Source organism: Chelonoidis abingdonii, chromosome 1 (assembly GCF_003597395.2).
Source record: "Chelonoidis abingdonii isolate Lonesome George chromosome 1, CheloAbing_2.0, whole genome shotgun sequence".
Lineage (NCBI taxonomy): Eukaryota > Metazoa > Chordata > Testudines > Testudinidae > Chelonoidis > Chelonoidis abingdonii.
Window position 1 is genome coordinate 12,140,642 of NC_133769.1, and position 27,984 is coordinate 12,168,625.

The 27,984-nt window shown below is 57.4% G+C and overlaps 3 protein-coding genes across 5 annotated transcripts in view; 2 read left to right on the plus strand and 1 right to left on the minus strand.

Moving 5' to 3' along the window:
- Nucleotides 1-431: 431 nt before the first annotated feature.
- On the plus strand, nucleotides 432-8,872 carry MIOX (myo-inositol oxygenase). The gene is given in 12 exon segments (XM_075061916.1): nucleotides 432-519; nucleotides 701-897; nucleotides 1,905-1,925; nucleotides 1,927-1,956; nucleotides 1,958-1,987; nucleotides 2,951-3,170; nucleotides 3,390-3,457; nucleotides 3,982-4,091; nucleotides 4,637-4,704; nucleotides 5,837-5,886; nucleotides 6,329-6,441; nucleotides 7,331-8,872. Coding segments are annotated over 12 exon segments (1,104 nt in total). The 3' UTR covers nucleotides 7,440-8,872.
- Nucleotides 8,873-9,390: 518 nt separating this feature from the next.
- Nucleotides 9,391-26,541, minus strand: LMF2 (lipase maturation factor 2). The gene is made up of 13 exons (XM_032782012.2): nucleotides 25,703-26,541; nucleotides 22,939-22,967; nucleotides 21,584-21,780; nucleotides 20,941-21,119; nucleotides 20,026-20,164; nucleotides 18,050-18,184; nucleotides 17,494-17,599; nucleotides 15,305-15,401; nucleotides 13,928-14,110; nucleotides 12,935-13,103; nucleotides 12,044-12,155; nucleotides 11,300-11,408; nucleotides 9,391-10,885 (listed from the first exon to the last, which is right to left on the minus strand). Exons 1-13 carry the CDS (start codon nucleotides 25,916-25,918, stop codon nucleotides 10,532-10,534), a joined length of 2,025 nt encoding a protein of 674 aa, XP_032637903.1. The 5' UTR covers nucleotides 25,919-26,541; the 3' UTR covers nucleotides 9,391-10,531.
- A 104-nt stretch (nucleotides 26,542-26,645) lies between these two features.
- The window catches only part of NCAPH2 (non-SMC condensin II complex subunit H2), a 21,966-nt gene continuing 20,627 nt past the window's right edge, over nucleotides 26,646-27,984 (plus strand). The window contains exon 1 of one of the 3 annotated variants that reach the window (XM_032782014.2): nucleotides 26,646-27,007. In XM_032782014.2, the coding sequence (XP_032637905.1) occupies nucleotides 26,903-27,007 (105 nt within the window). In that variant the 5' untranslated portion in view covers nucleotides 26,646-26,902. The remainder of the gene's footprint in view (nucleotides 27,008-27,984) is intronic. The other 2 variants (XM_032782013.2, XM_032782016.2) reach the window with 2 other exon arrangements.

A 27,984-nucleotide genomic window follows, 5' to 3' on the forward strand; every position in this document is an offset into this window, starting at 1 on the left:
GTAACGATATACTAAAAAAACTTGAAGAAAAAAATCTCATTTTTTTTCCCCAAGATGGCTGAATGGTGCCATGAGTATGTGACCAAACCTGAAACCTAGGGGTCCTGGAAAAAGTAGGCAGGACTTCAAGAGCCATACGGCCATCTCATTGGACAGGAAGGAGGGGCATGCAGTCTAAGGCTGGAGTCTGATTGGTGGATTATAATAGCGGTGGGGGATTGGGCCGGGCATGGAAACCTGTCAGAACTATAAGAACAGGAAAGGTGTAGATATTGCTAGTGACGCAGCTGGGCATTGGAGCTGGTTGGGAATTTGCTGCTGGATTGTGATTCCATCAGAAAATGCTGATTTGTTAAAGTCGAACTGTTCTGTAGGAATGTGTCAGTTGCAACAAAACTTTTGCAGGAAGCAGGCGGGTCCCTTGCCTGCGCATGCACTCCCTGGCTCTGCGGCAGCCTGCCTGGCAGTCGGCTGGGGAGTCTGGGCTTCCAGGGTTCCCAGCGCTGGCCAGCCCGGCAGGTGAGCTGCTGGGGAACCAGGTCTCTGAGAGCTTCCAGGCTCCCTGACATCTTCTGTGGAACTGGGAGTCCACTGTGGAACATGGACAGACAGAGTGACGGACTAAGGGACAGTTGGACATACTGACACAGCAGACAGACAGACAGACATACTGCCTGGACATTCAGTTTGATCTACTGAGGCAATAGCCCCTGGTATGGGTGGCATGGCCGGGGTTGGGTGGGAGGGGGTGGCAGGAAGGAGAGCAGGAGGGTGCTACCCTCACTGGTCCCTCATGCGAAGCTTCCCTCACTGCAGGATGCAGACCCCTCTGAAGTTTACCGGCCAGAGGCAGGGGCTGAGCATGGGAAGCTGAAAACAGACTACAGGAATTACACGGTGAGCTCCTGCTGCCCTGTCGCCTGCACCGGCTGTCTGGGACCTACCCCGTGGGCATGAGTGTCAGCCCCCCATGACTAGGCAAAGACGGGTCCCGAGGCTAGGCGCTCAGACTGGAGCCACTCTGCTCTGACCAACAGGCTGGCATCCGGTGACCACAGCACTCCCTGCTAGGGCTAGGAGGGGCCAAGGGAGAGGCCAGGGCTGGAATAGCCGGGAGTCCCCCACGGCCAGCGCTCCCGTCCTGCTCCCCACGGCGCCCCCTGCTGGGAGTGACCAGGACTGGAATAGCCGGGAGCTCCTCCCACGGCCAGCGCTCCCGTCCTGCTCCCCACGGCGCCCCCTGCTGGGAGTGACCAGGACTGGAATAGCCGGGAGCTCCTCCCACGGCCAGCGCTCCCGTCCTGCTCCCCCACGGCGCCCCTGCTGGGAGTGACCAGGACTGGAATAGCCGGAGCTCCTCCCACGGCCAGCGCTCCCGTCCTGCTCCCCACGGGGCGCCCCCTGCTGGGAGTGACCAGGACTGGAATAGCCGGGAGCTCCTCCCACGGCCAGCGCTCCCGTCCTGCTCCCACGGCGCCCCTGCTGGGAGGACCAGTCGGAATAGGCCGGGAGCTCCTCCCACGGCCAGCGCTCCCGTCCATGCTCCCCACGCGCCCCTGCTGGGATACGTGACCAGGCTGGAATAGCCGGGAGCTCCTCCCACGGCCAGCGCTCCCGTCCTGCGTCCCACGGCGCCCCCTGCTGGGAGTTGACCAGGACCTGAGGAATAGAGGGGGGAGCTTGGAATAGGCGGGAGCTCCTCTACGGCCAGCGCTCCGTCCTGCTCTCCACGGCGCCCCCTCTGGGAGTGACCAGGACTGGAATAGCCGGGAGTCCTCCTCCACGGCCAGAGCTCCTGTCCTGCTCCCCATGGCCAGACGTCCATCTCTGCCTCCTGTTTGGAGAAGCTGGTGCTGGAGTAGGAGGCCTGGGCTCTCATCTGAGTCACGGGTGTGTTGTTCCAGGCTGGGCCGCTGCTAGATCGCGGTGTATAACACCTACCTGCTGATGCACACTGCACCAGACCGTAGACTTTGTCCGGAAGAAGGTAAGAAGGTACATCCCCTGGGGATCACAAAAGCCCCACTGTGCCCCCCCAAGCCCTGCTGACCCAGCCCCGCTCAGACAGCCCCTTCCTGGAGGGGGCTTTGACTCTCCCAGTGGTTGTGTGTCTAGGGAAAAGGTTTAGCCACAGCCCGGCTCCCCAGGAGGCCCCAGCCCACAGGAGCCCTCCTCCAGCCGCCCAGAGCTTCCTTGGAACCACTGCCCCCCGACGCTCTGGGAACCCCCAATCCCACGCGGAACCGCCGTCCCTCCCACCCCACAGCCACTTAGGGAAGCTGCTGCCGCCCCCCCCGACAGTCCCTGGGAACTTGCAGCCCACTGGGGAGCCCCGGTCCCCTCCCACCCCCCCACAGCCCCCCTTAGAGGAACGTGCTCTCTGACAAGCCCTGGGTAACCCATGCCCACAGGAGCCCCCTCCCCTCCCACCCCACAACCTCCTTAACACAGGTGCAGACAACGCTGCCCCGTCCAACAGGTGTCTGGTAACCGCAGCCCACAGAAGCCTCCCCCAGAGCCCCGCGCTGCTCCCCGACCCACCACGGAGCTCCCACCCTAGCTAGGGCGCTGCCCCCTGACGTGCCCTGGAGAACCCCAGCCACGAGGAGCCCCCTCCCCACCTTCAATCCCTCAAAGCCCCTTAGGGAACGCTGCCCCCTTGACAGTGCCTGGGAACCCCAGCCCACGGAAGCCCCCTCCCTCCCCAGAGACCCTTAGGGAATGCTGCCCCCTCGACAGCCCCTGGGAACCCCAGCCATGGAGCTCCCTTCCCACCCCAGTCCAGAGCCCCTTAGGGAACGTTGCCCCCCCCGACAATGCCTGGGGACCCCAGCCCACGGGAGCCCCCTCCCCTACTCCCCAGAGTCCTTTAGGGAACGCTGCTCCCCCGACAGTCCCTGGGGACCCCAGCCAAGGAAGTCAGGCTGGTGCAGACATTTTCCTGCCCCAGAAGCTGGCAGTGACCCTTGTGCTCAGAGCTGGGCCTCACTAGCTCCCGTCTCCCCAGGGTGCAGAATACGGAGCCTGCGCCCAGCGCCGAATGAGCATCATGGAGGCCTTGGATTTACTGGACAATGTGGTGGATGAATCGGACCCGGACGTGGACTTTCCCAACTCCTACCACGCATACCAGACTGCCGAGGGCATCCGCCGGGCCCACCCGGACAAAGGTAGGGCCAGTCGGGACTGGGAGGTTTGGGTGCAGGATCCCAGTTGGGGGTCTCCGCAGAGCCAGGTAGGCAGGGACTGACCGAGAGGCTGCTGCCTTAGCAGCTCCTTGTGGGTGCAGCCAAGAAACCAGCGTGGGCTTTTCAGGTGCTGAACAGCCCGGCCAGCGGCTGCCCCCACCCCAGCCCCAGGCTGACCCCTCTCTGCTCTCTCTGTCACAGACTGGTTCCAGCTGGTCGGGCTGCTGCATGACATGGGCAAAATCCTGGCCCTGGCCGGGGAGCCTCAGGTGAGCAGCCATGGAGGCAGCGTGTGCTCCAGGCAGGGGAGTGGGTCGAATGCACTGTGTGACCCCTGGGGATCAGCCCGGGGAGGGGAAGTGAGGGGGGCAACGCCCTAGGCTAGTTGCATGCAGGCCACCTGCCAGAGAGCACATCAGACACAGAGCCCTTTGCAAGGGGAGCCAGCGGGGGTCGTTCCCCCAGTCCCTGACCAGCTCCTGAGCTGTGTTTCCAGGACAGCAGGGGCCCAGCTCAGAGCCAGCGGGATGGGCCAAGCACCCAGCAGGATTCAGAGGGAAGGGCCGCGTCCATGGGTCCCATGGAGATCTGGAGCTACTGCAGTTAATGCTCACAAATGCAAGGCGATGGGAGGGCTCAGGCTGATCTCTGGCTACAAGAGCCCAGGATGGGGCTGGTGCGGGGCAGATTACCCTTCCCACCCAGCTGCCCACTGAAGGGACCACAGATGGAGCCAAGACAAAACAGCTTGGCCATGGCTGGCAAGCCCTTTCCTCCTGTGTTCTCTCTGCAGTGGGCTGTGGTGGGCGACACGTTCCCTGTGGGCTGCAGGGTCCAGGAGTCTGTCGTCTTCAGCGACTCCACCTTCCATGACAACCCCGACACAAAAAACCCCCTGTACAAGTGAGTCCTACCCCTACCCCCCCCCAACAGAGCACCTGAGCCCTGGGGGTCCCGTGCCACTGGGAAGTGACCCCTAGGCACACTGCACCCTACAAGGCAGCCTCCCACTGGGACGGCTCTTCTCCCCCCAGCCCCAGGGCTGCCCCTGATGGTCTGTGGGCTGCAGCAGCAGAGAGCTGGGCCTAGGGTGGTGAGAGCAGCTGGGCATTGGGGCGGCCGGTGGGTAAGGTGTAATCCCCCTCCAATGGCACAGCTGCAGTCCTGAGTTCCCACTGCACCCCTCACGGGTGGGTCTGGGTCCTGCCCTCCTTCCTCCCCAGATGAGGGGGCACAAGACTCAGTTTCCCCAACAATTAACACGCTGAGTCAGCCGATTGTTACCATGGCTCATGTTCTGCACCTGCCTGCAGACTCCTGCCCTGCTGGCTCCAAGCCAGCGCACGTGCCCTGTAGCCCTGCAGGGCGCTCCCTCAAGAAGAGGGGACAAGGTGGGAGGGCTGAGGCTCAGCCGGGAGCTCCGTTGACTTGCTCTCTCTCTTGCTCAGCACACAATACGGGATCTACCAGCCTCACTGCGGCCTGGCCAACGTGCTTATGTCCTGGGGCCATGATGGTAAGAGCGAGCTCGGCGGGGGCTCCTGGCTGCGGCCGAGGGCTGGGCCTGGCTCCGGAAGCCCCTTGGAGAACAGAGCTGGGGAGGGGGATTTGCTTTTAGGGCCCCTTCAGGGTGAGGGTCAGTGCACAGTGGGAGCAGATCCCTGCTCCTGGAGCTCTCGGCTGCCCTCTCCTCACGGCTCTCCCTTGTCTTGCTCCTTGGGGGCCTTCCGCTGTCCCTTGCCATCAGTGTCCCCTAGGGCTCCCTTTGCACTATCCCCCTTGTCCGAGGGGCCACAACTGCACCCCTCTTCCCACCTGCCAAACCCACCATCCTCTCCTCCCCCGTGGACCCCCTCCCCACCTCTTGCACATCAGGCCCTGCCTCCCTGGCCCTCTTCTCACCTTGTTGCTCCCTCAGCCCTGTGCGCTCCCACCCCCCTTGCCACTAGCCTCCGCCAAAGAGCAGCCGGGTATCAGAGGAACAAACTGTGGTCCGGGGTCAGCTCTCCAGACACATGATGCTCGCCCCTTGCCCCGGGCAACCAGGATCTTCCCCCCCCAGCAGCCCATCCCCGTCCACAGGGGCTTAGGGCACTATGACGGAATAGCCTTGCAAAGCATCTCTCCTGTCGCTGGCTAGCAGCTGGGCCACAGTGGATAGCAGCCTACTGCCAGCTCACAGAAGTGCTCCCGTGGGTAGTGCGTGACCTGTGTATCCCCTGTTCGTTCACAGCTGGGGAAACAGAGGCACAGACTTGCCCAAGGTCGCATTGCAAACCACTGTCAGAGCCAGGAACAGAACCCAGGAGTTCTGCCCTCGGGCAGCACGCCTACCCTGCTTTGCTGTCGCTTTGGCACTGTCAGCTCCTGAGATGGATGCTCCATCCCCTGACCGATCTGTGCTGCGCCTGGCACCAGGGCTAATATTGTCAGATGTGGGCAGTGACCCTGGGTGCCCAGCAAGAGGCCCCGAGCCCTGGTTTTCTGCTGGGCGCCCGTAGCTGTAGAGCTGCATGCAGTCCTTACTGCAGGTTCATTTCTGGCTGGCACAGCTGCCAAGCTCCAAGAGGGGTAGCAGAGGCTGGGACAGGGCGTTGGAGCCCGCCTGGGTGCCTGAGCTTGCAGGGCTAACACTGCTTTCTCCCCAGAGTACATGTACCAAGTCATGAAATTCAACAACTTTGCTCTCCCTCAGGAGGTAAGTGGTTGGGGATTTTTGGTTTTTTTTTCTTTTTTTTTGGGGGGGGGGGTGCGAAACGGGAGTATGTGGCTGTGAGAACTGATTCATACCTGTCCCCTGGCTCAGATTGTCTCCTGCCACCCCCAGGGACAGCATGCTGGGCATTTACCCCATGGACATTCCCCTGCTGTCCAGTTGGGTAATGCAACCCCCTGCAGCAGCAGGAAGTCTTTGCAGTCCGATCCCTCTGCCTCCACCTGCTCCTTAATGCCTGTTGGCACAGCGCTGACACCCTCTCCTGCAGGCTCTGAGGATGAGGCACCAAAAGTCTTGGGGACACGCATGGGAGATTTGGCTCCAGGGATTGGAGAGGAGCCCCCTGAGTTGAGCTCTCTCAGAGTTGGTAGGATGGGTGGGTCTGGGCCGATGCTGCCCCTCTCACCCTCTTCATCTCTTGCAGGCTTTCTACATGATCCGCTTCCACTCATTCTACCCCTGGCACACGGGCGGGGACTACATGCACCTGTGCACCAATGAGGACCTGCACATGCTGGCCTGGGTCAAGGAGTTCAAGTGCGTGCCCCAGCCCTGGGGTGGGGGGAAGGGGCTGCTGAGCCAGGGATGGAGGTTGGGCATTGTGGCCATGCAAGCAAAGGCAGCAAATTTGAAATTGATAAAGGAAAGACTTTTTTTTTTTTTTTCCAAACCCAGAGTGACAGGGAGCTTTGGGAACTTTCTGCCACATGAAGTCACTGAGGCCAAAAATTTGAGATTCACCCAGGCCTTGGACATTTTATGTGGAGAATAGGAACACACGTAGTTATTGATGCTAACATGCTTTTGCATCGATATTAAGCTTCTGGGCTTGAGCTGTGCTCCAATTATTAGAGAGCAGGAAGGGACCTAATGTTGGATCCTACCCTCTCCCCACCTTCCATTGCAGAGTGCTTGCACCTTCCTCTCGCACAGCTGGTTCCTTCCCCAGGTGGAGCCAGGATGCGGGGGTGGGGGGGAACCTCAAGGCTGATCCAGTCTGGCAATCGCAGTGTTTGAGATCAATGGAACAGAGACTGGAGTCAGCAGGGAATGGGAGTAGGGCTGCAGCTGGGGAAGGCTCCCTGGCTGAGGCTGTTCTCTGAGGGTCAATGTTTGGGGACTGGCTTTGGCTAGGAAGCATATAGGGAACAAGGTGCTGAGCCTACAGGGAGCCCTGGAGAGCTAGTTCAGTTACAGATATGGGAGAGAATTGATCACCCCCATGCTCCATGGGCTGGGGGGCAGATTAGTGCTGCCTGCCTGAGATGCTTGCCCCATTGTCATAGGGCAGGGTGCTGGCCACTGGCTGCTGTAGGGGAGCAGCTGAGCTGGCCCCCCTCCTGCTGCCAGTTCCTGGGAGAGGAGGGAAGCAGGGACAGCCGAAGGGGAGCAGCCTAGTTCAGCCTTTGCTTTCTGCTCCCTGCAGCAAGTTTGATCTGTACACCAAGTGCGAGGAACTGCCCGACGTGACGCAGCTGAAGCCCTATTACCAGTCCCTGATTGACAAGTACTGCCCAGGCCAACTGTGCTGGTGACCAGCTGAGCAAGCAGCTGCCTGCCCCCAAGGCCGCATCCTCACCCAGCTGGATGAGCTCAGTCCGTGAGCACAACAGGAGCCAGCCTCCAGGCCCCAAGAAACAACCCCCACTCAGGCCTGGCCCTACATTCCCCCACCAGTCAGCCTACAAGGAGGTCCCCTGAGCCAGTGCAGCTGGGCTGGGCTGCTAGGGGAGCCAATAGCCCCGCACCAGCAAAGGCACATGCAGGTGGAAGAGGTGAGATGAGATGGTTCCCCTCACTGCCACACTTCTCATTCTGTTCCCCACTCCTGCTCGCTGAGGCCCAGGTACTGCAGAATGGCACATGGGCAAAGAGCATGCTGCAGACACCCCCTCTGGGCCAGTCACGCTGCCTCATCCCTCACGACAGCTCCCACCACACAGCACTGCTTCGGTTTGCCCCTTACTCTGCCCCTGCACAAGCAAGAGCTGAAAGCCCCCAGCCCAGCTCAGAGCGTTAGCTCTCTGCAGCCAGGGGGCAGGTATGGCAGACGGTGAGTGATCTTCTCCAGGGGAGCACCGTTGTGCTGGGGGTTGTTCCTAGAACTCAATAAATGGGGTGTTAGCATACACGGTACTGGATCTGTTACATGCCTGCTGCAGAGCCCCACAGAACTAGCCTCACAGCAAAGGGAGTGGGGGTACTGAGCTGATGCTAGGCCTCAGCTTCTCCCCACACACCATGTTGGGGCCACTCCTAAATCTTCTTGACTGGCCTGGGTCTCCTAAGAGGGCTGCCGCCACCATTGCTGCAGCACCCCTGCAACCAACTGTCTGCCTCTGCCCTTCTTCCTTCACTACCAGCATGCACTCCGGCCTGGCCCCCAAGGCTCCAGTGCAAACTCTGAGCACCAGGCTGACCTGCTGTAAGCTGGGTAACAGGCTGCAGCAGACCCCAGCTTCCCCATGCCAACTACTTTCCGCTGCCCCAGTAACGATTGGTGCCTCTTCTTGATGAGCCAGGGCCTGGGCTTGACTCCCCCCTCTCCCCTTCTGACTCTGGGGAGCAGCACACACTCACTTTTACCTCTGCTCCAGCCCCAGCCCCTCTAGGCTCAGCCCAAGGCCCTCATGCAGCTCACCAGGCCTGCACACGCAGCATCTCCTCCTCCACCAACACTCCTTTATTCTCCTCCAGGGGTGGTGCATGCGGACAATCTGGCTTTCTAAGGGGGCGCTGAAGGGGCCCGAGCCCCAGGACACAAGCTGGGCTGCTGGAAGCCATGCAAGAGGCTAGAGCTGCCAAGAAAGGCAGCTGGCACTGCCCTGGCACACTCAGCAGCCTGCAGGAGGTAGTACGGGGAGGCTGTAGGCCTGACAGAAGAGAAACAAGGCTGAAGGCCAAACAACATGAGGGCTCAGCCCTGACACCCTGGGCTGGGAGGGGGGAGGAAAGGGTTTTTTTTTTTTTTAATCACACAGCTGCTGCAGCAGCTGCCTCCAGTGAACTCTGCCTCAGAGCCCAGCAGGGGTAAAACATGAGCTGGCTTCAGCACCTCCCTCCCATTACACTAGGGCTCAGGCAGCTCTCTGGCTAGGAGGGGTAAGGGAGAGGTGGTAGTACTATGGTGCCATGGAGACAGCTACAGCAGAAATCCTGGTCCCACGGCTGCATGCCCAGCACTGCTAGATGGGGGGAGAGCACCCAGCTGACAGTCCAGAGCAGGCAACCCCCCTGGGCCAGGCAACCCCCCTGGAGCTTCCACAACTACGTTTCTAGTGTCCTGTGGCCCAAGGATCCTGGCCTCAACAGTCAGAAGGGGAGGGAGTGTGCACACCCCCCACTCACGTGGCCCCAGGGGATTTGTATTACAGCTGAGGGTAGCCTGGCAGGAACCACCAGCCCATGCCCTATGCATAACCCGCCCCCTGCCTAGCTCCTGGGTAAGGGGCTAGCCACTCCCCTCACCAGGAAAAGAGGCAGGGCTGGAATGTCAAAGGCTTTATTTAGAAAGTTACAGGAAATGTCTCCACTCTGTTAACAGCTGCCAGGAAGCACGTTCCAGCCATGCCCTGTGCCCAAGGGAGGAGCTAGGGAGAGCGAGTCAGAGTGCCTGTGCCCCTCAACGTGCTGCACATGGTCATGGAATCCCCCAGCAACCCTGGGCAAGCACAGCAGCCCCCACCCCCAGCAGGCTGGTACAAGAGGGGGTAGTATAAGGCAGCAGTGGAAGGGGAGAGGATGGCAATGTTTCCACATAGGCAGGTAGAAGACCCCATGAGCATGTCAGTGCTGGCCCTCAGCACAAGAGGAAGGGCTAGACATAGCTGGAGCCAGCAGCTCATCCAAGCTAGGCCATGGCTCCTTGCCTGAAGGCATCTCCAGGATGCAAACCAGGATTCCCACCTTGCCCCTGTTACAGTGGCCCTAGGACCTGGAGATCTGTCAGGTTGGGGCCATTCAGTCCCAAGAGCCACTGGCTACGGCAAAGATTGTGTGGCTCCTTGCCCTGCGTCTGCTGTAGGGAATCGCTGTTCCCAGGAGCCCAAGCCCAGCGCTCTTTGCAGCAGTAAGGGCCAGCTCAGTGGGCAAAATAAGGCCACTGTCCAGCAGAAATAACTGGATGTATGAGCCACGGCCCTCAGGGGCAGTGAACTCCCCAGTGGGGCCAGGAGCAGGCAGCGGGGAGGGAAGGGACTGACCACACTGGGGTCCTAAGGGAAGGGGATGACAGCTGTTGCTCCTCAGCCCCTTGCCCCACCCAGAGCAAGGTGGGGGAGGGGTAGGTCAAGGCCTGGCCTCTCGTTGGGCAGACGGGGCATAAGCGACATTCCACCCCTGTCCTGAGCTGAGGCAGAGCAGCCCCCCAGAGAGCAGGCAGCTCAGATCCATGGGGCTATGGGGGAGGGGAAGAAGCCCAGGCCAACATGGAGCCAAAGGGGGTTGAGACTGATAACCAATGGGCCCCCACGGTGAGGCCTGTGGAGCCATCAGAGCGGAGCCAGGCAAGGCAAGGCAAGGCAAGAGCAGCAGCAGCAAGCCCAGAGACAGGAGTTCGGAGCAGAGGTGATATCAGTCATTGCCTGGAAGAAGGGGAGAGGGGGGTTTAGGGCTGGCACCTTCGGGGCTACTTCTTCTTCCTGGTGCTCCGGAGGCTATCGGAAGGGGCGTCCCCAGACCCTCGGGCTCTGCCCTCGGCCTTCTCCTCTGCCTCCTTCTTCCTCACCTGCCCATTCTTCTCGCTGCCTGCTTGGTCCCTGTCTCCCTCTGCCGCATCAGGCCGCTTAGAGCCTTTGTGCCGGCCGCTGGGGGCGCTGCCCAGCGTCCTGCTGCCCAGCACTCGCAGGAGGCAGATGGTGGCAGCAGTGAGGTAGAGCGTCCACACCACAGCAGGGCCTGTGTAGGGGCGGCTTAGCTCCCGGATGAGCTGCAGGGTTGTGGGCAAGAGGGCGTCTGTAGGGCGCTTCAGGGGTGCCTTGTCCTGTGCCGAGAGAAAGATGTGAGTGCAGACGCAGGCACAGAGCTGGGCTGCCAGAGCCCCCGCTGCCCCACCAAGCCTATGGGTGGTCCCTGCCTGGGCACCTCCCACCATGGGGCTCAATTCCTCCATCACCACTTCACTGAGGTGCACTGCTGAGCACCTGGTCTTAGCACAGGGCCATGAAATACCCGTCCCCACAGCCAAGGGGCATGTGGGGCTCTGCTGCTCAGAGGCGATTACAAGGCAGATGTACAAGGTGTGCATGCACAGGGCAACACGTTGCAATCCAACCCCATAGCAGGCAGCCCTCCCTGCTCCAAGAATACTGCTGCAGGGCTCCTGCTGGAAGTGCCCAGGATGTGGCCCAGGTGTGGTATGGCTCACAGCCCAGAGGTGGTGTTCTGACAATCCTACCTTCAGCCCGTATTGATTGAGCATGGCCTCCAGATTGGGGTCTCCCAGGAACACTGTGGGGTAGAACTCCTGCACACGCTGCCGCCGCCACCATTGGTGGTGGAAGCCCCTGCATAGAAGGGAGAAGAGGCAGGAGTTGCTCAGATTAGCCATGCTGAGCAGAAGGCCTGGTCTCAACCCTCACTCCTCAAGAGCTGCCCTGCCCGTACAGCAGGCTCTGCCCTGAAGGGTAATTGCATAAGGATCAGAATATTCCACCTGCAGAAGCCAGGCTTGGAGGCAGTGGCTTCCAACTGACTAGGCCCTCTGCAGCCAAGAGTCTCCCCACCCCATACACAGGACAAGGGTCAGTATTTCCCAGCTCTAGTTCCATTATTCACCATCCCAGGCCTCACACATCTTAAGAGTGTCTGACTGCAGTTGCACTGTGTAGACAGCTGTCACCCAGTTCCTTCTCAGGGGCTGACAGCTCATTTAATCACTTCACTAGACAGGGCTCTAAATGTTTCCCTCCAGCATGCACAACTTCACATTTACCACTGAATTGCATTGGCTCTTGCCCATTCCCCTGGCTTGGCTGGGTCTCTGGAGTGCCTCACCAGTCCTGATGACTCTACAGAACAGCATCCTCCTTTTGCTTCCTCATTACCACCCCCTTTCCAGATCATTAGCACATTACCCAGCAGGGAACGCTGGTCCTGGGGACAGTGGAGGCTGATGGCAAAGGGTGCTGGCATCACTCACCCATCCTTGGTGCTCTCTGTGAACCAGTACTTGTAGAGCTGGGCTCGGATGTAGGCAGGCGGCCGTGAGCTGAATGGGTATTTAGTTTTGTCAACCTGTACCAGGTGGATCACTGCCAAGAACAGAGAAGTTAGCACAGGGCCCCAGCACCCCTTTACCCAGGCTGCTCCTCCAGCCCAGCTGCACTAACGCCAGGTATCAAGGCCATGCTGAGGGCCCCAGCCTGTGGAGCCTGGTGATCCCACCGAAGTCTCAGCTCTCACATTAGGGTTTCTAGCCCTCAGTGTTGCAGAGAGAAGCTTGAAGGCCACAACTCCAGAGCAGCCCATGCAGCTGCATCCACCAGAGCCTGGGCCAAGTGCTCCAGCAGGAGTGAACTCCCACGACAATGCATGGAGCAGCTAACTCCCCACCCCATCACTGGGGGGACCAAAGTAGGAGGAAGAGCAGAGCATGCCTTACCACCACACCCTAGCGGCTGGCCTCACACAGGGTCAGGAGGCCCCTTGCTGCCCTCCAGGGGAGCATGGCTTCCCAGGTCTGGGCAGGCCAGGACTGCCTTGGCACAGGCATGCTCAGATTGCACTGCACAGCACAGCACTGGGGAGGCGGGGCAGGAAAGCAGCAAGGGACTCAGAGTGCTGGCCAATTTGAGGCGAAAAGGCAAGCAGGAAGTGGTATGAAAGACAGCTCTGCTCATGTCAATCCTGACCCAGACTTCTCACGCACACAGCTCTGCCGGTGCCCCTCAACCCCAACCCACTGAAGTGACTAGCTCTTGTCAACAGAGCAGAGTAACACTCTCTGCCCAGGGCACCATGTGAGTTTACTGGGGCGAGTAGGGTGGGGGCTCAGCTTGGGACGCAGAGTGCCTGGGCATGGTCTCCTCACCTTCTTTCTTGCCCTGTAGCAGGCGATAGACGAAGCTGGTGAACCAGGGGCTATGGGTGTGATCCCCCAAGGCTGCAAACCACATCTGCCAGTCGAGGCGGGGCTGGTGAGGGGCCACCACAGGAGGCCCTGCGCTAACGTTCCCTGGCTTGTACATGAACTCAATTTCCTGCAGGGACACAGGAGAATGGGGTAAAAGGTGCCTCTGAACTGCTCTCTCACCCCACACACAGTGGGGCTTGAACATTCTGGACCAACAAGGCTGGAATGAGGATGCCAACAGCAGTGTCCCAAAGCACTTCACAGCATCATTGCCCCATCCCTAAATGCAGCCACCTTTGGGGCGGGACATGGTGCTGTGTGCTGTTAAACAGCTGCTAACACAATAGCTCAGGACAGGAAGTAAAGGATGCCATGTCTAGATGCATGGGGCCTTAGACCAGAAGGCCAAGCTGCAAATGGGGCCGACAGCCAGCTCTTGCTAGGAGGGATCATTGATGGCTGCATCGCACAAGCAGTCAGAGACTCAGTTTTACATGTCACTCAGTACAGCATTCCTAGCAATGCACTGGATCAGCGCTTACTCAGTGTACCACAGCACCTGTTCTGCCTGTAGCAGGAGCACTTGTCTTGGGGCCCCAGGAAGCAGCCATACTGCCACTCCTTCAGGATTTGTGGGGCCAGGACTAGGGGCACCAGCTGGTCCATCCCTCCCAGCAGCACCTCCAGAGCATGTCACTCCAGGTCAAGCCCCAGGCTCTGGGATCCCAGGGGCGGTCACCTCCTCTCCAGGGAAACAAGGCCAGCTGGCTCTGCAAGGCATCAATGGGGCTAACTAGTGTTGATTTCACTGCTGAAGTCCAACAGAGGCTGGATCTCAGGGGTTAATCTAGGCTTCCACCCCCTCTTCCTGCACCTCCCAGACATATCCCCTCCTGGGAAGAAGCTACAGCAACTGCATGAGATCACCGGCAGGGTGTGGCAGCAAGTTACCGTCCATTTCTCCTTGTCGAAGCTTCCTTCCACCACCACCTCTGGCCGGCCCCCGACCCCCGTCATCCTGCGGAAGAGCCCGTATGAGTTCACCAGCTCGTAGCGGTCAACAGCACCAAACATCTGGTGGATGCTGGGCCACAGCTTCCCATTCGACTCGTACTCTATGTAGGTGAAGGGCACCTGGGAGGCAGCAGAGAACAGGCCGGCTCAGTCACCCCATGCAATAGGCACTGGGGAGGGGTGACGCAGCAGCAGGGATACAGCAGAGTGGGCCAGTTTGACTGCTGGCCCTGCCCAACTCAGACTAGGAAGCAGCCCTGGCTGGTGTCTGCAGCAGTCAGTAGCCAATACTGTCCAGCCAAGCCATGAGAAGAGTGCCAGCCAATGCCCAGAAGATGGACCTTGACCTCAGAGCATCACTAAATTGCTCCTGCAGTTAGAGTCAGATACTCTGGCTGGGTATTACCCATGGTGGGGGTTCTGTGGGCTGGCCAGATGGCATTTCCCCAGAGCCAAGCCAACCTTCCAGCACCAGTGGCCCTTAGAAACCAGCCTCATCAGCAGGGAGTGCCACCAGGATGCAGCCTTGGCAGCATTCACAGCTTTGCTCCCCAGCACCGGTTGTTCTGCTCTGCTGCACTGCCAATGCACTCCCCCCCACCCCCAGGAGCTGGCACTGCCCTCTACTGCACCTCAGGAGGTGGGCCTGGGTCCAGCAGTCAGAATCTGAGACTGCAATGAAGATAGAGCTGCAAGAGCTAGGTAGTATGATCCTATCACCCGGGCCTTTAACCACCTTTCAGTCCCTCCTGCACCCTGCAGGCCCACTGAACCAGAAAGCTCTAATGCCTTGAGGCAGAGCCTCAATCTGCATTGTAGCAGATGCTCAGTCTCCACCTGCCTCCCCTTTTCCTGAAGTGCCCACAGCAACCTGAACCCTGCCTGCCCTCTACCAGCCTGGGCTCCCTAGAGCAGGGGTTCTCAAACTGGGGGTCAGGACCCCTCCTGGGGTCATGAGGTTATTACATGGGAGGGGGTCACAAGCTGTCAGCTTTCACCCCAAACCCCACTTTGCCTCCAGCATTTATAATGGTGTTAAATAAATATAGAACAAAAAAAGTGTTTTAATGCAGAAGAGGGGGTTGCAATCAGAGGTTTGCTGTGTGAAAGGGGTCACCAGTACAAAAAAAAAAAAAAAAAAATCTGAGAACCCCTTCCCTAGAGGGTGGCTGCAGGAACCAGGCACCAGCCCATGCAGTAACTCTGCCTGGCCTGTATTAGGTATGGAAGGGGAGTAACTAACTAGCCAACCCTCAATCCCCAGACCACACAAGACATGATAGGCCGCTTCCCCACACCATCCTGCCCACTCACCAGGCTGATGGCAAACATCCCTGCTGCTGCGACAGCAAACACAGCCCATTGGAGAGTAGCCCAGAGCTTCCAGGGAAAGCCCCTGACACAGGCACACCTGTGGGGGAGGCAGGAGAAGGACAGGTCAGCAGACAGGGCCAAAGTCCCCTGTTAGCAGAGCTGGGGGAGGGGCTGCAGACTTTGCCCCACTTTGAGCGGGCCAGGCTGCCAGACACTGCTGTACTAAGGGTTTGCCAGTAGCAGCCTGTTGCTCTGTGCCAGAATAGAGACTTTGCAGCAAAGACAACTGGAGTTTAACTTCAGTCTCATCCCCAAAGTCCCTAACCCACAGGAGTGGGGTTTTTCACATGAGTTGCTGGCCCGGCAGGGGGTACAGGTTAAAATTTCAGTTAGTGCAACTCATCAGCTTTCAGCACAGCTGTTCTGTAGCATGCTGGAGGCTAGCTCTCCTTGAGTGCAGGTAGCCCATCAGTGCCTCTCCCTGCCCCCCAGCATGCCCAAGGGGGCAGACAGGCTCCCCCACAATATCCTGCAAAAGAATTCTGAGCAGTGCAGCTTACTGCAGCACTAGGAACCCTGGGAAGTACCCCAAAGATCTGCACTCATGTGCTGCGCCGTGCCATGCCAGTGCAGATAGCAGCGAGCACTCTCAGCAATGTGGCTGCTCTCACTCGAGCCAGGCTAACTGGAGAGGGGTGAGGAGAACGTAGACAACTCCAGCTAACTCTGCAGGGAAGACTGACTCTATGGGGCCTCTTCAGCCTGACAAGACTCTCCCAGGGCAGCCAGTGGCTACAGCACTAAACTCTTGATCTGAATACAGTGATGCTGCAGACCACGCTAACAACCAGGAGCTGTGGAGATCCTGGGAACCCCCAGGCAGACAGCATGCCCCACAGATCTGAGGGGTGCCAATTCCCTCAGACCTCCTGTACTCTAGCTCCAAGTCATGTGCCATCAGAGCTATGCATGGATTGGCTGCATCGTTCTACCCCTCCATACCCCATGGCTGCACCTCCAGGACAGGTCCCCCCAGCTTCAGGAGGGGATGATCAGCGGAGAACGGACGTTTGCTACAAAACCCCATGTGACGTTACTGATATACTCTGAGACCATGTAGAACATAGTGGCACCAAATCTTATGCAAACGGAGTCATACAAGGTGTCTACGACCAGGTTGGGGTGGCTGGTTAAAATTATGGTGTCTGTATGTACGTACCACTTCATATGTATCACTATCTATATTTAAAATTTTAAACTCGCTTCTCGGAAACATCCCAGACAAGTTGGTGTTAGCTCTGACTAGCCTGCTTGATGGCCCATTAAGTATTACCGGCTACACAATTAACCCATGGAGAGAAGGCAGATACGCCTTATAACTCAGCAAAGAATGCAGGGACTTGCCCATGTGACTCCAGACTCTATTTTGCTGTAACTTTCCACAGTAAGGACAAAGAGGTTGTTACACCTGGAAAAGACTATAAAAAGGCTAATGCCTCATCTTCATCTGGTCTTCAGTCCTGCTTCTTACCTCTGGAGGGACTTTGTTACAAACTGAAGCTCCGCACAAAGGACTGATGACCCATCCCAGCGAGGGATGTACTGCAGAGACTTGATTTGAACCTGCAGTTTACTCCATCACTGCTACAAGCCTAAACTAAAAACTTTGCCATTACAGTATGTAATTGATTTCATTTAACCAATTCTAGCTCTCATCTCTACCTTTTTGCCTTCATGAATAAACCTTTAGATTCTAAAGGATTGGCAACAGCATGATTTGTGGGTAAGATCTGATGTGTATATTGACCTGGGTCTGGGGCTTGATTCTTTGGGGTCAAGAGAACCTCTCTTATTGGGGGGTTGGTTTTCATAACCATTCATCCCCAGGACGAGTGGGACTGGTGGTGATACTGGGAGACTGGAGTGTCTAAGGAGATTGCTTGTGTGACTTGTGGTTAGCCAGTGGGGTAAAACCGAAGTCCTCTTTGTCTGGCTGGTTTGGTTTGCCTTAGAGGTGGAAAAACCCCAGCCTTGGGCTGTAACTGCCCTGTTTAAGCGATTTGTCCGGAACTGGCACTCAGTTGGGTCCCGCCAGAACCGCATTGTCACATCCCTCCAGTTCAGAGGCACAGCAAGCAGCAGAGCCTTCCCCAGCCAGTGACCCGGCTGTCCTGGGAACAGTGGCTCACCTGTACATGGCAGAGAGGATTTCCCAGGTCAGGGAGAGGAGGCCCAACCCCACTAAAGGGAGAGTCACTGTCTTCAGCCACTGGATGAAGTCATGGTAAGTGAAAGCTAGAGAGGAGGAGTAAAACCACAGGAGTCAGACAGTGCTTGTGCAGGGAAGGGGGGACCCACACATCAGCCCCTTCCTCCAGGAAGGAGCGCAGGTCATGTGACACAGAGGCACCAAGGGGCATCACTGATGGCAACAAGGTGGCTCGTTCTGAGTCACTCAACCAGAATCAACAGGCTCACCAGGACACGGACCAACCTCTGTCATTGGGCAGAGTAAGAGGGTCGGGCAGCCAAGTTGCACCTGACCTGAGTGGGGCCTTGCTAGGATGCTGCCTGGATAGTAGGGGTCAGGAGCTGCTCAAGGTTGCGTCCTGCTAGTGTCACTCTCCTGGCTGAGCTGCAGGGCCCAGAAGGGATCACAGAAGAGATGGGATACCAGCCAGAGGGCACATCAGCGCCCGGCTGTGGATGCTATCCCACCTGCAGTGAGGCAAGGAAGCACCACACCTGTTTTGGATTCTACGAGCTGCTTCTCCCAGTTGAAACGCAGGCTGAAGTCCTGGATGCTCCAGTAGATGAATAACCCATAGACAGTCAGTTCCAGCAGCGTGGAGAGCACAGACAGCAGGCTTGGAGGCCAGGCTGCAGGGTAGAGGAGGAAACAAGTAATGTTACAAGGACTGAGTGGAACTGATGCACAATGCTGTCTGCCAGAGTCTGATGAGAGCCTGAAACAGATCCAAGGGAAGCATAATTGTGCCATGGGGGCCCGCTTAACTATGAAACCCAACAACGGCAGTTTGAGTGGCACCGTTAATGCTCCTTATCCTTTAAACAGCCACCTCCACAGATCCAGCAGCTACCCCAGACATAGCAAGGAACCAGTCACTTACAGTCAGGCACTCAGGTACCACAGAACATGCCCCAAGGAAGAGTAAGTCTGGAATGCACAATTTAACACTTAAAACCACCTTCACCAAGCAAGGACTGCCCAGAGAAGTATATCGCATCATGGAACAAGCTACACTAATAACCTGAGAGAACTTGCTTCAATCCAGAAAAAACCCACTGACCACACACCTCTAGTTGTCACCTACCACTCCACACTGGAACTCATACTGGCATCAAATAATTACTACCCTGACTCGACTGGGACCCCATCCTATAAGAAACCTTTCCCAACCTCCCTCTTTTAGCCTTCAAGCATGCACCCAACATCAGAAGAATCAAGTCCCCCGCAGCCAAGAATATACCAACTCAAAGCAGCACCAGACTCTGCCAGAACAGCTGCAAAACCTGCAGCAATATAGCCACTGCTACGACGATCAAGATCCTATGCAGGCCTATTACAACACATGGTGTGCTGCATCCAGTGCATCAAATGCCACAATTACTATAACTATGCTCTTGAATGAGCTCATGAAGAAAAATGATAAGACAAAAAACATCCTATCACCTGAAGTGAACGTTTTTCACAGTGATCACTCCATACTTGGGCTCTCAGTCCTTGTCCTAAAAGGAAGCCTGCACAGCGCCTTCTGAAGATGAGCCTGGGAATTTAAATTCAGAACTTTGCTGGACATTAAAAATCATGAACTCTATAGACACGCTAATTTTAAGTCTCATTACTACAATCTGTGACCTACTAACTTTTGTTCTAGGACTGAAGAGGTGTTAACGGCCCGCTGCACTCTCATCTCTTACGATGCATGTTAACTCCTTATGCTAACATTTAGCAGACACACTGGGCATGGCTACATTTTGGGTACGGCTACATATAAAACACTGCTGCAGCTGAGCTGCTGTAGTAGCTTTAGTGTAGACACCACCTATGCTAACAGAAGGGCTTCTCCTGTCAGCGTAGGTAATCCACCTCTTGGAGAGACAGCAGCTAGCTGAATGGAAGAATTCTTCTGTTGACCAAGCGCTGTCTACCCTGGGGGTTAGGTCAGCATTGTTGTTTCTCAAGGTAGGACTTTTCTACAGAGATGTAGCTATGCCAATTGAAGTTCCCGTTGTGGACCAGGCCTGAGTACCTTTCCAGACCTGAGCAGCTTGGGCTGCTCAGAAGCTTATCTTGTATTGAACCAGCTTCTGTTGTTGACAGAGCCATTATTTCACCCACCATCCTTTAAGCAGATGCACACAGCCAATGTGCTTCTCCTACAATTCCTGTCCACCCCACAGCACCACTGATTGTTTCAATGCAGCTGTGTTTATTAGAAAGTTAATTATGGGGCAGTTTAAAATAGCCCAGGTGAGTCTGCTGCAGGATCTGCTGTCTGCATCAGGGCTCAGGGCAAGCTCCTTGCACAGCACATGGGACTGATCACTGAGAATTCTGCCAAGGGCTCCCCCTCTGTCACTTCTGGATCAGCCTCAGGACCTGTCCACCCGCAGAGCAGGACCCACCTCACCCTGTGCAGCAGCTTGAGCCCAGGTGAGCTGAGAACACAGCAGAGCTCTAACCCACACAGACTCACCACTGGCAGGTCTCCTCTTGCCACGCCCCAGCCACAGCCCCACATGCTCGTCATCCAGCAGCGAGAAGCACAGGATGATGGTGAGCAGGTTGAAGAAGTTGTAGTTGCCTGTGATGATGATCAGCAGCTGGAGCAGGACCTACAGGGGAGGGCAGGAAGTCAGAGCCATGGCTAGGGTCCCATCACAGAATGAAGCACTGGCCTGGCATCCCCATCCCCTCCCTTCCTGAGACCGGGGACAAAGTGCCAAGAGAAACACCCAACATCCCTTCCCATGCACCCCCTCCCAGGCTCCCTGCCTGAGAGGCCTCTACTCTCAACAGTCCCCCACACAGGGGTCCTGCTCCTTGCAGGGGAGCAACCCCACACTAGCACTGCCTGCCACTCAGCCTAGGAGGCAACTTGTAGACTCCAGAGGGTTAACAGAGATCCACACAGCAGAATGACCATCCCTCTGGCTGGCACCAGCAGCCAAAGGGCCAGGATCATGGCACGAGAGGCAGGTGTCCAGGAGAGAGACGATGGGGACCCTCCCTGTCTGTCCTTGCAAGGGGAGGGAACTCATCTGGCTTGTAAGCTGCCTCCTTCAGTCAGAGGCTCTGCTGCCCTTTGCCTCCAATGAGCAAGGCACGAACACCCCCTTCTGGGCCCAGAACTTGACGGGTCCAAAGTCACTGGCATTTGACCATTGTAAGCCTGCAATGCATGATGGGAACAGACTGCAGGGATGCCCATTTCCATTGTATCCCCCTTGATCTCCTGTCCCCTAAGTCTTATAACCATGAGCAAGATCTGAACTCACGGCTCTCACTGGATAACACATGGGACAAGCACCATGCCCCTGAATGCTCTTTCCAGCTCCTATTCCCTGGGGTGCATCAGGAGCCTTCCAGCCCTGGCTGGCTGTGGTCATACCTGACAGTAGAAGGCGAAGAGGCGGAGGCGGCGGATGGGGGAGAAGAACAGCAGGGGCACAGCAATCTCAATGATATACGTGCCCACCACGCTCAACTTCTGGAACCACACAGGGAGCTGGTGGGCGAACCAGGCGGCTGGCGTAGGGATGCACTGGGTCTCGTAGTGATAGGTCAGGGCTGGGGGGAAAAAGAGCAGGGTGAGGGACGTGAGGGGATGCATTAGACACAGGCAGGGAAGGAGGAGCCAGTGCAGGGTAATAACTGGGTGTGGCTCAGAGCGGCTAAGGCCAGGACCATGTGGAGATAGAGGCCACTCAGGGATATGCAGAGATGCTGGAGCAAGCTGCGCACAATATTAAGTGCTGCCCTGCACAAATCACTTGGGTTGCACAGCAGTTCGTTTGCCATGAGGCCTGGGACAGGAAACCCTGCAAGTGTCTGGAAAAGGCAGCATGGCCTAGTGGACTGAGCACAGGGCTGGGATCCAGGAACCCCTCTCTCATCCAGGCTCTATGGCCCTCCTAACATGTAGAAAAAGGTCAGTGACACTGACCTGCCCCCAGGGGTGCTGGGGAGGAGTGCTTCCAAGGGCTGACCACAGCGATGCCATCCCCGCACTGTGGCCATGCCAGGCCCCTCACCTGTGAGCCCCCACCACGTCGGGCAGCGGCTTGTCAGCTTCACCACTCCTGAGGCAAACATGAGGCGGAAGAGCAGCCAGCGCATCAGCCAGAAGGTGATGCTGTCGTGTGGCCGCCAGGCTGTGGAGCGCCACTTCAGCAGGTGCAGGGGGGCCACCAGCACAGCCAGGAAGCCTGTCTCCAGCAGGAGGCTGTCCCTGCAGGAAGCACACCACACAAGGCATCAGAGGGGCCACAGGCTCCCTGTGTGGTGGAGCCAATCTGCCCTCAACTGCCCTGGCCCCGTGGGTGCTGCATACAGAGGCCCCCTCCACCTTCCTCTTTCCTGGCAGTTTCCAAGAGGCCAGGTCTGAAAGGTCATGGTCAGGCTGCTTCACCTGGCTGCAAATTGTTTCTAGCCACCTGCATGAAGATACCGTGCATGGCTGCACAAAAGCGCTGACCACCCAGACTGGTCCTACAGAGCGCCCATGCCCAGGGGTCGGCAAGGCACTAGCCAGGGCTGCACTGCGACCAAGCTCCCAGAGGCAGCAATGCGGAACATGATACAGCTGAGCTGCAACCTCTGCCCACACACAGCCAGGGGGTCACCAGTGGCTAACTGTCACCACCATGAGGAACCAATCCCACTCGCCGATCACTTGTGTACAACCCCCTAGGCAATCCAGAGCTTGGGACCTCCTGGAGGATGTAGCAGTGGCCATCGCTAGGGTAGACTCTCCAGGGTTAGCTGGTGATCTTCACCAAGCTGATGGACTCAGGTATCACTGCAGAGTCAGTGTCCTTCCCCTGCCTTTAGCATGATACTGGCACAGTTTTTGAAAATAGGACGAACTGTGGCCCACTCCAGACAATGCCTGTTTAAATGGCCCCAGCAAACTTTCATAGGGAAATAGGAGTCCCTCACACCCAGACATACAGCAGCCACCCTGAAAGAGAATGGCCACCTCTCTGTGCCCCAGGAGCATGTGCCAGGTGATAACAGTCAGAACCGGTTCCTGGCACACGCGACCAAGTATGATATATGTTGGATAGTTCCCAGGAATGCCCAGAACAAGAGGCCCCCTGACTACACTGAGTCAGGATAACAGTGTCCAGGCAGCACGGAGCAGGGATCTGTGCTTCAGCGTCACTTCCCTGGACTGATTCAGCACAGCACAAGACCTGCTACTCTGAACCCCTATGGAGCAGCCATACAAGAGGTCATGTGAACACCCGCAGGATACAGTTGGGGCTTCCACAGCCCACCCACCCGCCCAGGGCCCATCCTGCCAGGGAATCAAAGCTGTGCTTGGACAGGACCGAACGACCCAACAGGAGTGGCCATGTGTAGGTCTGGGGAGACAGTCACTTACCACTGGAAGTATAGGAACACCTGCCCCACCTGTGGAGAGAGGGAGCACAAAAGTGTCAACAAGTGACCCAGGGTGCATTACGGAGTGACAGGCACAAATAGGTTCTGATCACAGGATCGCCCTATTCCGGTCTTCTCCATCCCACCCAGACTGGAAGGGAGAAGAGTGCAAAGGCTCATGGGAAGACAATGTCTTCTCCTGGGCACATTTCAGGTAGCAGTGCCAGCTCCCTTGTGGCAACAGGCCCCGATCCAACCCCCGGGAACAGAGACTAGGCACTGTCACATAGCCAAGAGCTGTGGGGCCATGGTAAGGCCACAGCACAATGCCTGGACGTGGGGGAGCAAAGAGAAAGGGTGGGGAGGTGGGACACATGTACATCACATGGAGCAACCGAACCAGCCTCCTCAGGAAAGTCTGCTTCAGGTCTGGCTCGTTCCAGTGGGATGGGCTGTCTGGGTCGAGCCTGGCACCCAGATGATTATCCAAGGGAGACTCAAAGGACAAGGGGTCTGTGGGTTGGGATTGAGGGGTAGCAGCAGAACTGGGGGAGCCCAGGACTGGGAAAGCAGGAGGCTGAGAGTCAGGATTGATAGGCATTTGCAGGTGAATCTTGCTCCATACCAGCCTGCACTATGGCTGCCTCTAGCTACTCATGCCCACTCACGCTTTAAGCGTGCTCAGAGACAGGGCAGGAAAGTCAATAATGACACTAACAGGCTGACGCCAGAGGCCAGCTCCTCACTTGCCCACAGCTGTGGACATGCCAACACTATACTAGAAACGCAGGGGATTTGATTATTGCCAGATTCTGAGTCAGTGCTGTTCCAGAGGGGAGGAGCCCTGGAGGTTCCAATAAGAGGTATGATGTTTCTCTCCAATGTCACCTTAAAAGGGAAGAGGCAGCAAGTGGAACATCCCCAAAGCCAAGAAGGGAGAGCTGAGGATTGTGCTGCACTCCAGAGAGCAGCTGGCTTGGCTTTGGGGCCTGCGTGAGGAGGTAGCAAGACTCCCAGCAGAGGCAGAGTAAGGTCTTCCTAAGCCTCAGCCCAGAGGTCACTGCCCTGGGGACAGAGAGGGCCTCTGAGATGCTGCATAGCAGACCCCAAACTCCATCAGTTTGGAAGGCAGAGAGCACCTCCCCTAGACCCTGTTTCGAGGGAACATCCACTGGCCCAATGGAGAGGACATCTCATTTACCTTTGTTTTTCCTGGCCACACAAAGCTGCAGCCAGGATACTTTACTCTGCACAGCTGGGGGCAGCACTCATGGCCACAGTACAAGCTCCCCACCCTGCCCCCTTTCCACACCTACCACCACAACTGGTAGACCTACTACGAGCTGTGGGTGGTTTGGCAGACACACCTGCTGGTATTCGAGTACTTAGGTCAGACTGAGCCGAACTAGAGTGGAGCTCCTTGGAGAGACAGAAGCACCCATCAGGCTCTCAGTGGGGAGCTGGCTAGCTGGCACGCACAGGGCCAGAGCCCTATGTGGGAGCAAGTGTAACAGCAACACACTGTTAGTGCTGGAGCAGTGTGTCAGCACTCACTGCTTGATGCACACAGGGATACCAGACAGGTGTATGGATTTGGGGAGAGCACCTGGGATGCAGTGATCCCAGATGGCTGGTCTGCTTAATGTCCCAAACTGATCCAGCCAGCTCCACTCTCCTGCACCCAACCCTGCAGGAATCACTTCTGATTGAGATCTGCCAGGAAACGACTCCTGTCTCAGCAGCTGGGAGAAGCTCTGTTCTGATCAGAGATCAGAGCCAGCAATTAAACACAACACACTAGTATTAATGCAGTGTAAGGCCAAAATATTAAACACTCAATAGGCAGTATATTCTTGAAACCACTGACAGGGTTAACTCAGCCATGCTGCCTACACAAGGGAATTCAGCGTATACAACACAGCAAATGCCACCTTTTGCATTTAATTCCCCTGGTGCGAGAGGGAACAGAAACCATGCTTACAAACTGCCAGGATACCTGACTCTCACCGCAAGTTCCTCAATAAGGAGCTATTGGGCCCATGCAGCCTGCAAGCATCACCAGCAGATTAAGATCCCTTAAGCGTGCTAAAAATGTCAGGCACCACTATGCTTGTGTGCAACATCCTGACATTATTGGTGGTGTGCCTAGCGAAGTGATTCTCTGCAAACCTGGCTTGCTTTGGGGAGCTAAGAGATTTTGAGGTTTTGTTTTGTTTTTAAACGCCAAGTATAGTATGATGTTTCTAGCCCAAGTCATTTGAGTACAAATTCTCACATGCTCAGAGCAGGAAGTGACATGCTCACTTTCCAAGAGGCCACTCCAAAGCCCAATCAGTAGTCACAGAACAAATATGAAGCTTTTCAACCCCAGAAGGAACTGGGGGGACATTGTGGAGTCATCAGGAATAGGGGCAGGGATGAAGACCAACACCTGGTATAGAGAGAAAAAAAATCACTCACCCCAGCCCCCTGGGCATAGGTGAGGGAAGAGGACTGACAGGAAGAGAGCTGGGCTGCTTTAAAGAGCAATAAGCTAAATAAGAACAGCAGGGAAGGTGGGGAAGAGGATCAGGTGGGCAAACCCTGCCCCAAACAGGGACTCTGATAACCCCCTGCTCTATGAGGGGTGGGTGCAGAGCAGCAAGGAGGGCACTCCCACCATGCACCTGTCACAGATGAGAAGCCTGCCCCGCTCGCACACTTCAAGGGACTGCCTCTACCCCACAACAATGCACTGCTCCATATACACCCCAGTGCCCACATACCTGGTAGAGCGAGAGGTAGAACACCCAGAGTAGCAGGAAGACGAGGCTGTCCCGCAGGGGCTCAAGCACCAGGGCGCCAAAGGAGGTCACTATGCCCAGCAGGCACAGCAGCTCCATGCCCTGTTCCGTGTCCAGCCCCAGGTGTGGGCCAAGCCACAGCAGTGTCGGGGAGTCCCGCAGCTGCTCCCAGAAGCCCTTCCCAGAGAGACGCAGCATCTTGCGGGCTGGCAGGATGCCATCTTTCCCATAGAGCCCTGTAGGGGGATAGAGACAGGAAAGGAAGTTGCAACACCCAGAAACCTCTCTCCCCAGGTAACCATCCCTCTGCTAGAAACATGCAGTTCTCCCTTCCCAAGGGACACCCAGCCTTTCTGGTGAGCAAGTTTGCCCGGGGAGGACCCACCGAGTACGCCCCCACAGGAGCCAGGATCAGAGGAATATCGCTAGGTCCAGAAGACCAGCGGCAACAGTCAACCCTCCATTGCTGGCACTGAGCCTGGGAGAGGGAATGAACATACCATGGGAAACATCCATCTGGAGCTCCCGGGGTGAACAGCTGCCTAATGATCCTGGCCATAGTCTGCCGGGCTGCCAGAGGAAGCCTGCTGCTGTGGAATGGTTACAAGGACTACGCTCACCAAGCAAACTAGGCATCTGCTCAGCCAGCTGAGGGAGCAGAGTGATGCACAGTCCATCCAAGTGGGCCCAGTAGCATGCAGAGGTATAGCAGCTGGGACCACTTACACCATTGTTAGGGTCCAAGCACACTGTACTTAGCATGGCCTGGACCCAAATGTGCTCAAGGCCTTGAACAGACTTGAAGCCTTTTAGTCTTTGCAGAGCAAGGGCTCTCTCTCCTTCCTCAGCCTGCAGGAGACTCTCCTTTGCAGGACATGGCTGTTTCAAGGGCAGGGGCCTAAACTGTGCCACAGCCATCTTCTTTCACTCTCTAGAGAAGCTCTGGACTCACGGGGGGGAGGGGGGAAGGGGGGAAATTATCCTCCCCCTATGGATTTTAGGGGCCACTAAGCCCCCCTGCTATGCTCCAGCACAGCCTGGAGTTAGGGAGATTAAAAGTCCTGCCTGGAGCGGCTGAGCACTTGGCTGCTTGCCCAGCTCAGGGCCAGCAACTGGCAGGAAACAGAAGACAGGAGGAAACAGAGGAAAGACGCTCAAATAAAGTGGTTAAGCAGAGGCTGGATGTACTGGGCAAAGGGAGGGACCAGCTGGGCAGAGCAGCAGCTACTTCCTCCGTCCCCAGGAAGAAGGCAGCAGCTGGAAGGCCTCAAGGAACCGCTTCCCGAGGTGGCAGCACAGAACTCTGCACCTAGGGTCAAGCACGGCCTATATTCACAGGCAACTAACATCATCAGACAGGCACTGCAGTGGAACCCCCAAGGCAAGAGGAAAAGAGGCCGTCCAAGAAACAGCTGGCGACACAACCTTCAGGCTGATAGCAAAAAATGGGCTATCCCTGGAACCAGCTAGAGCGAATGGCCCAGGACAGAGGACTCTGGAGATCTGTGGTTGGCGGCCCATACCCCGATTGGGGTGACGGGCGTGAGTGAGCGAGCGAGACAGCTCCCAGGGAGCGATGCAGCAGCAGCAATGGTGGGATAAGCAGCAGGGGTACCCTATGCAGAAGAGAGGGGTAATGGGAACAGCCATCAGGAGGAGGGCACAAGGTAAAGGCGGCCCTGGGAGGGCACTAGCCTAGGACTCAGGGTCACTCCCTGCGCAATGCAGGCTGTGTCTGGGGAGGAGACACCCGTGTCCTACTGCAGAGCCAGGATTAAATACCAGTGTGTGAGGGGTTCCGGCACAGCAGCCCAAGGGGGGCCCGGCGCACACCCAGCCTGACCCCCTCCTCCTCCACTTGGTCACCCCCCGCTCCGCCCACCGCCTCCGGGCGCCGAGCAGCTCCGGCCCGGGGGGAGCCCACGCCCCCCGCTTCAGGGGAGCGACACCTGCGCAGGCGGGGGAGCCGGGGCAGGGCTCAGTCCCCACAGGAGGCACGTTCCACACCTTGGCCGCGGCGGGTCCCTGCCGGACGAGGCCCGCGGCCGCGACCTGCGCTGCTCCCTCAGGCCGGGCAGCAGGAGGCGGGGAAGGGGAGCAGAGGCTCCCCTGCTCCGGGGCCTTCACTGCCCAGCCCCTGCCTGGCTGCGGGAGCCGAGGAGCCGCTGCCTCGTCCCCACCCCCGGCAGCGGGCAGCGCAGCGGCACTTCCCAGCGCCCCTCGTGCGGCCTCTGCCTGCGCCGCCTCCTCCCCGCACGGGGCAG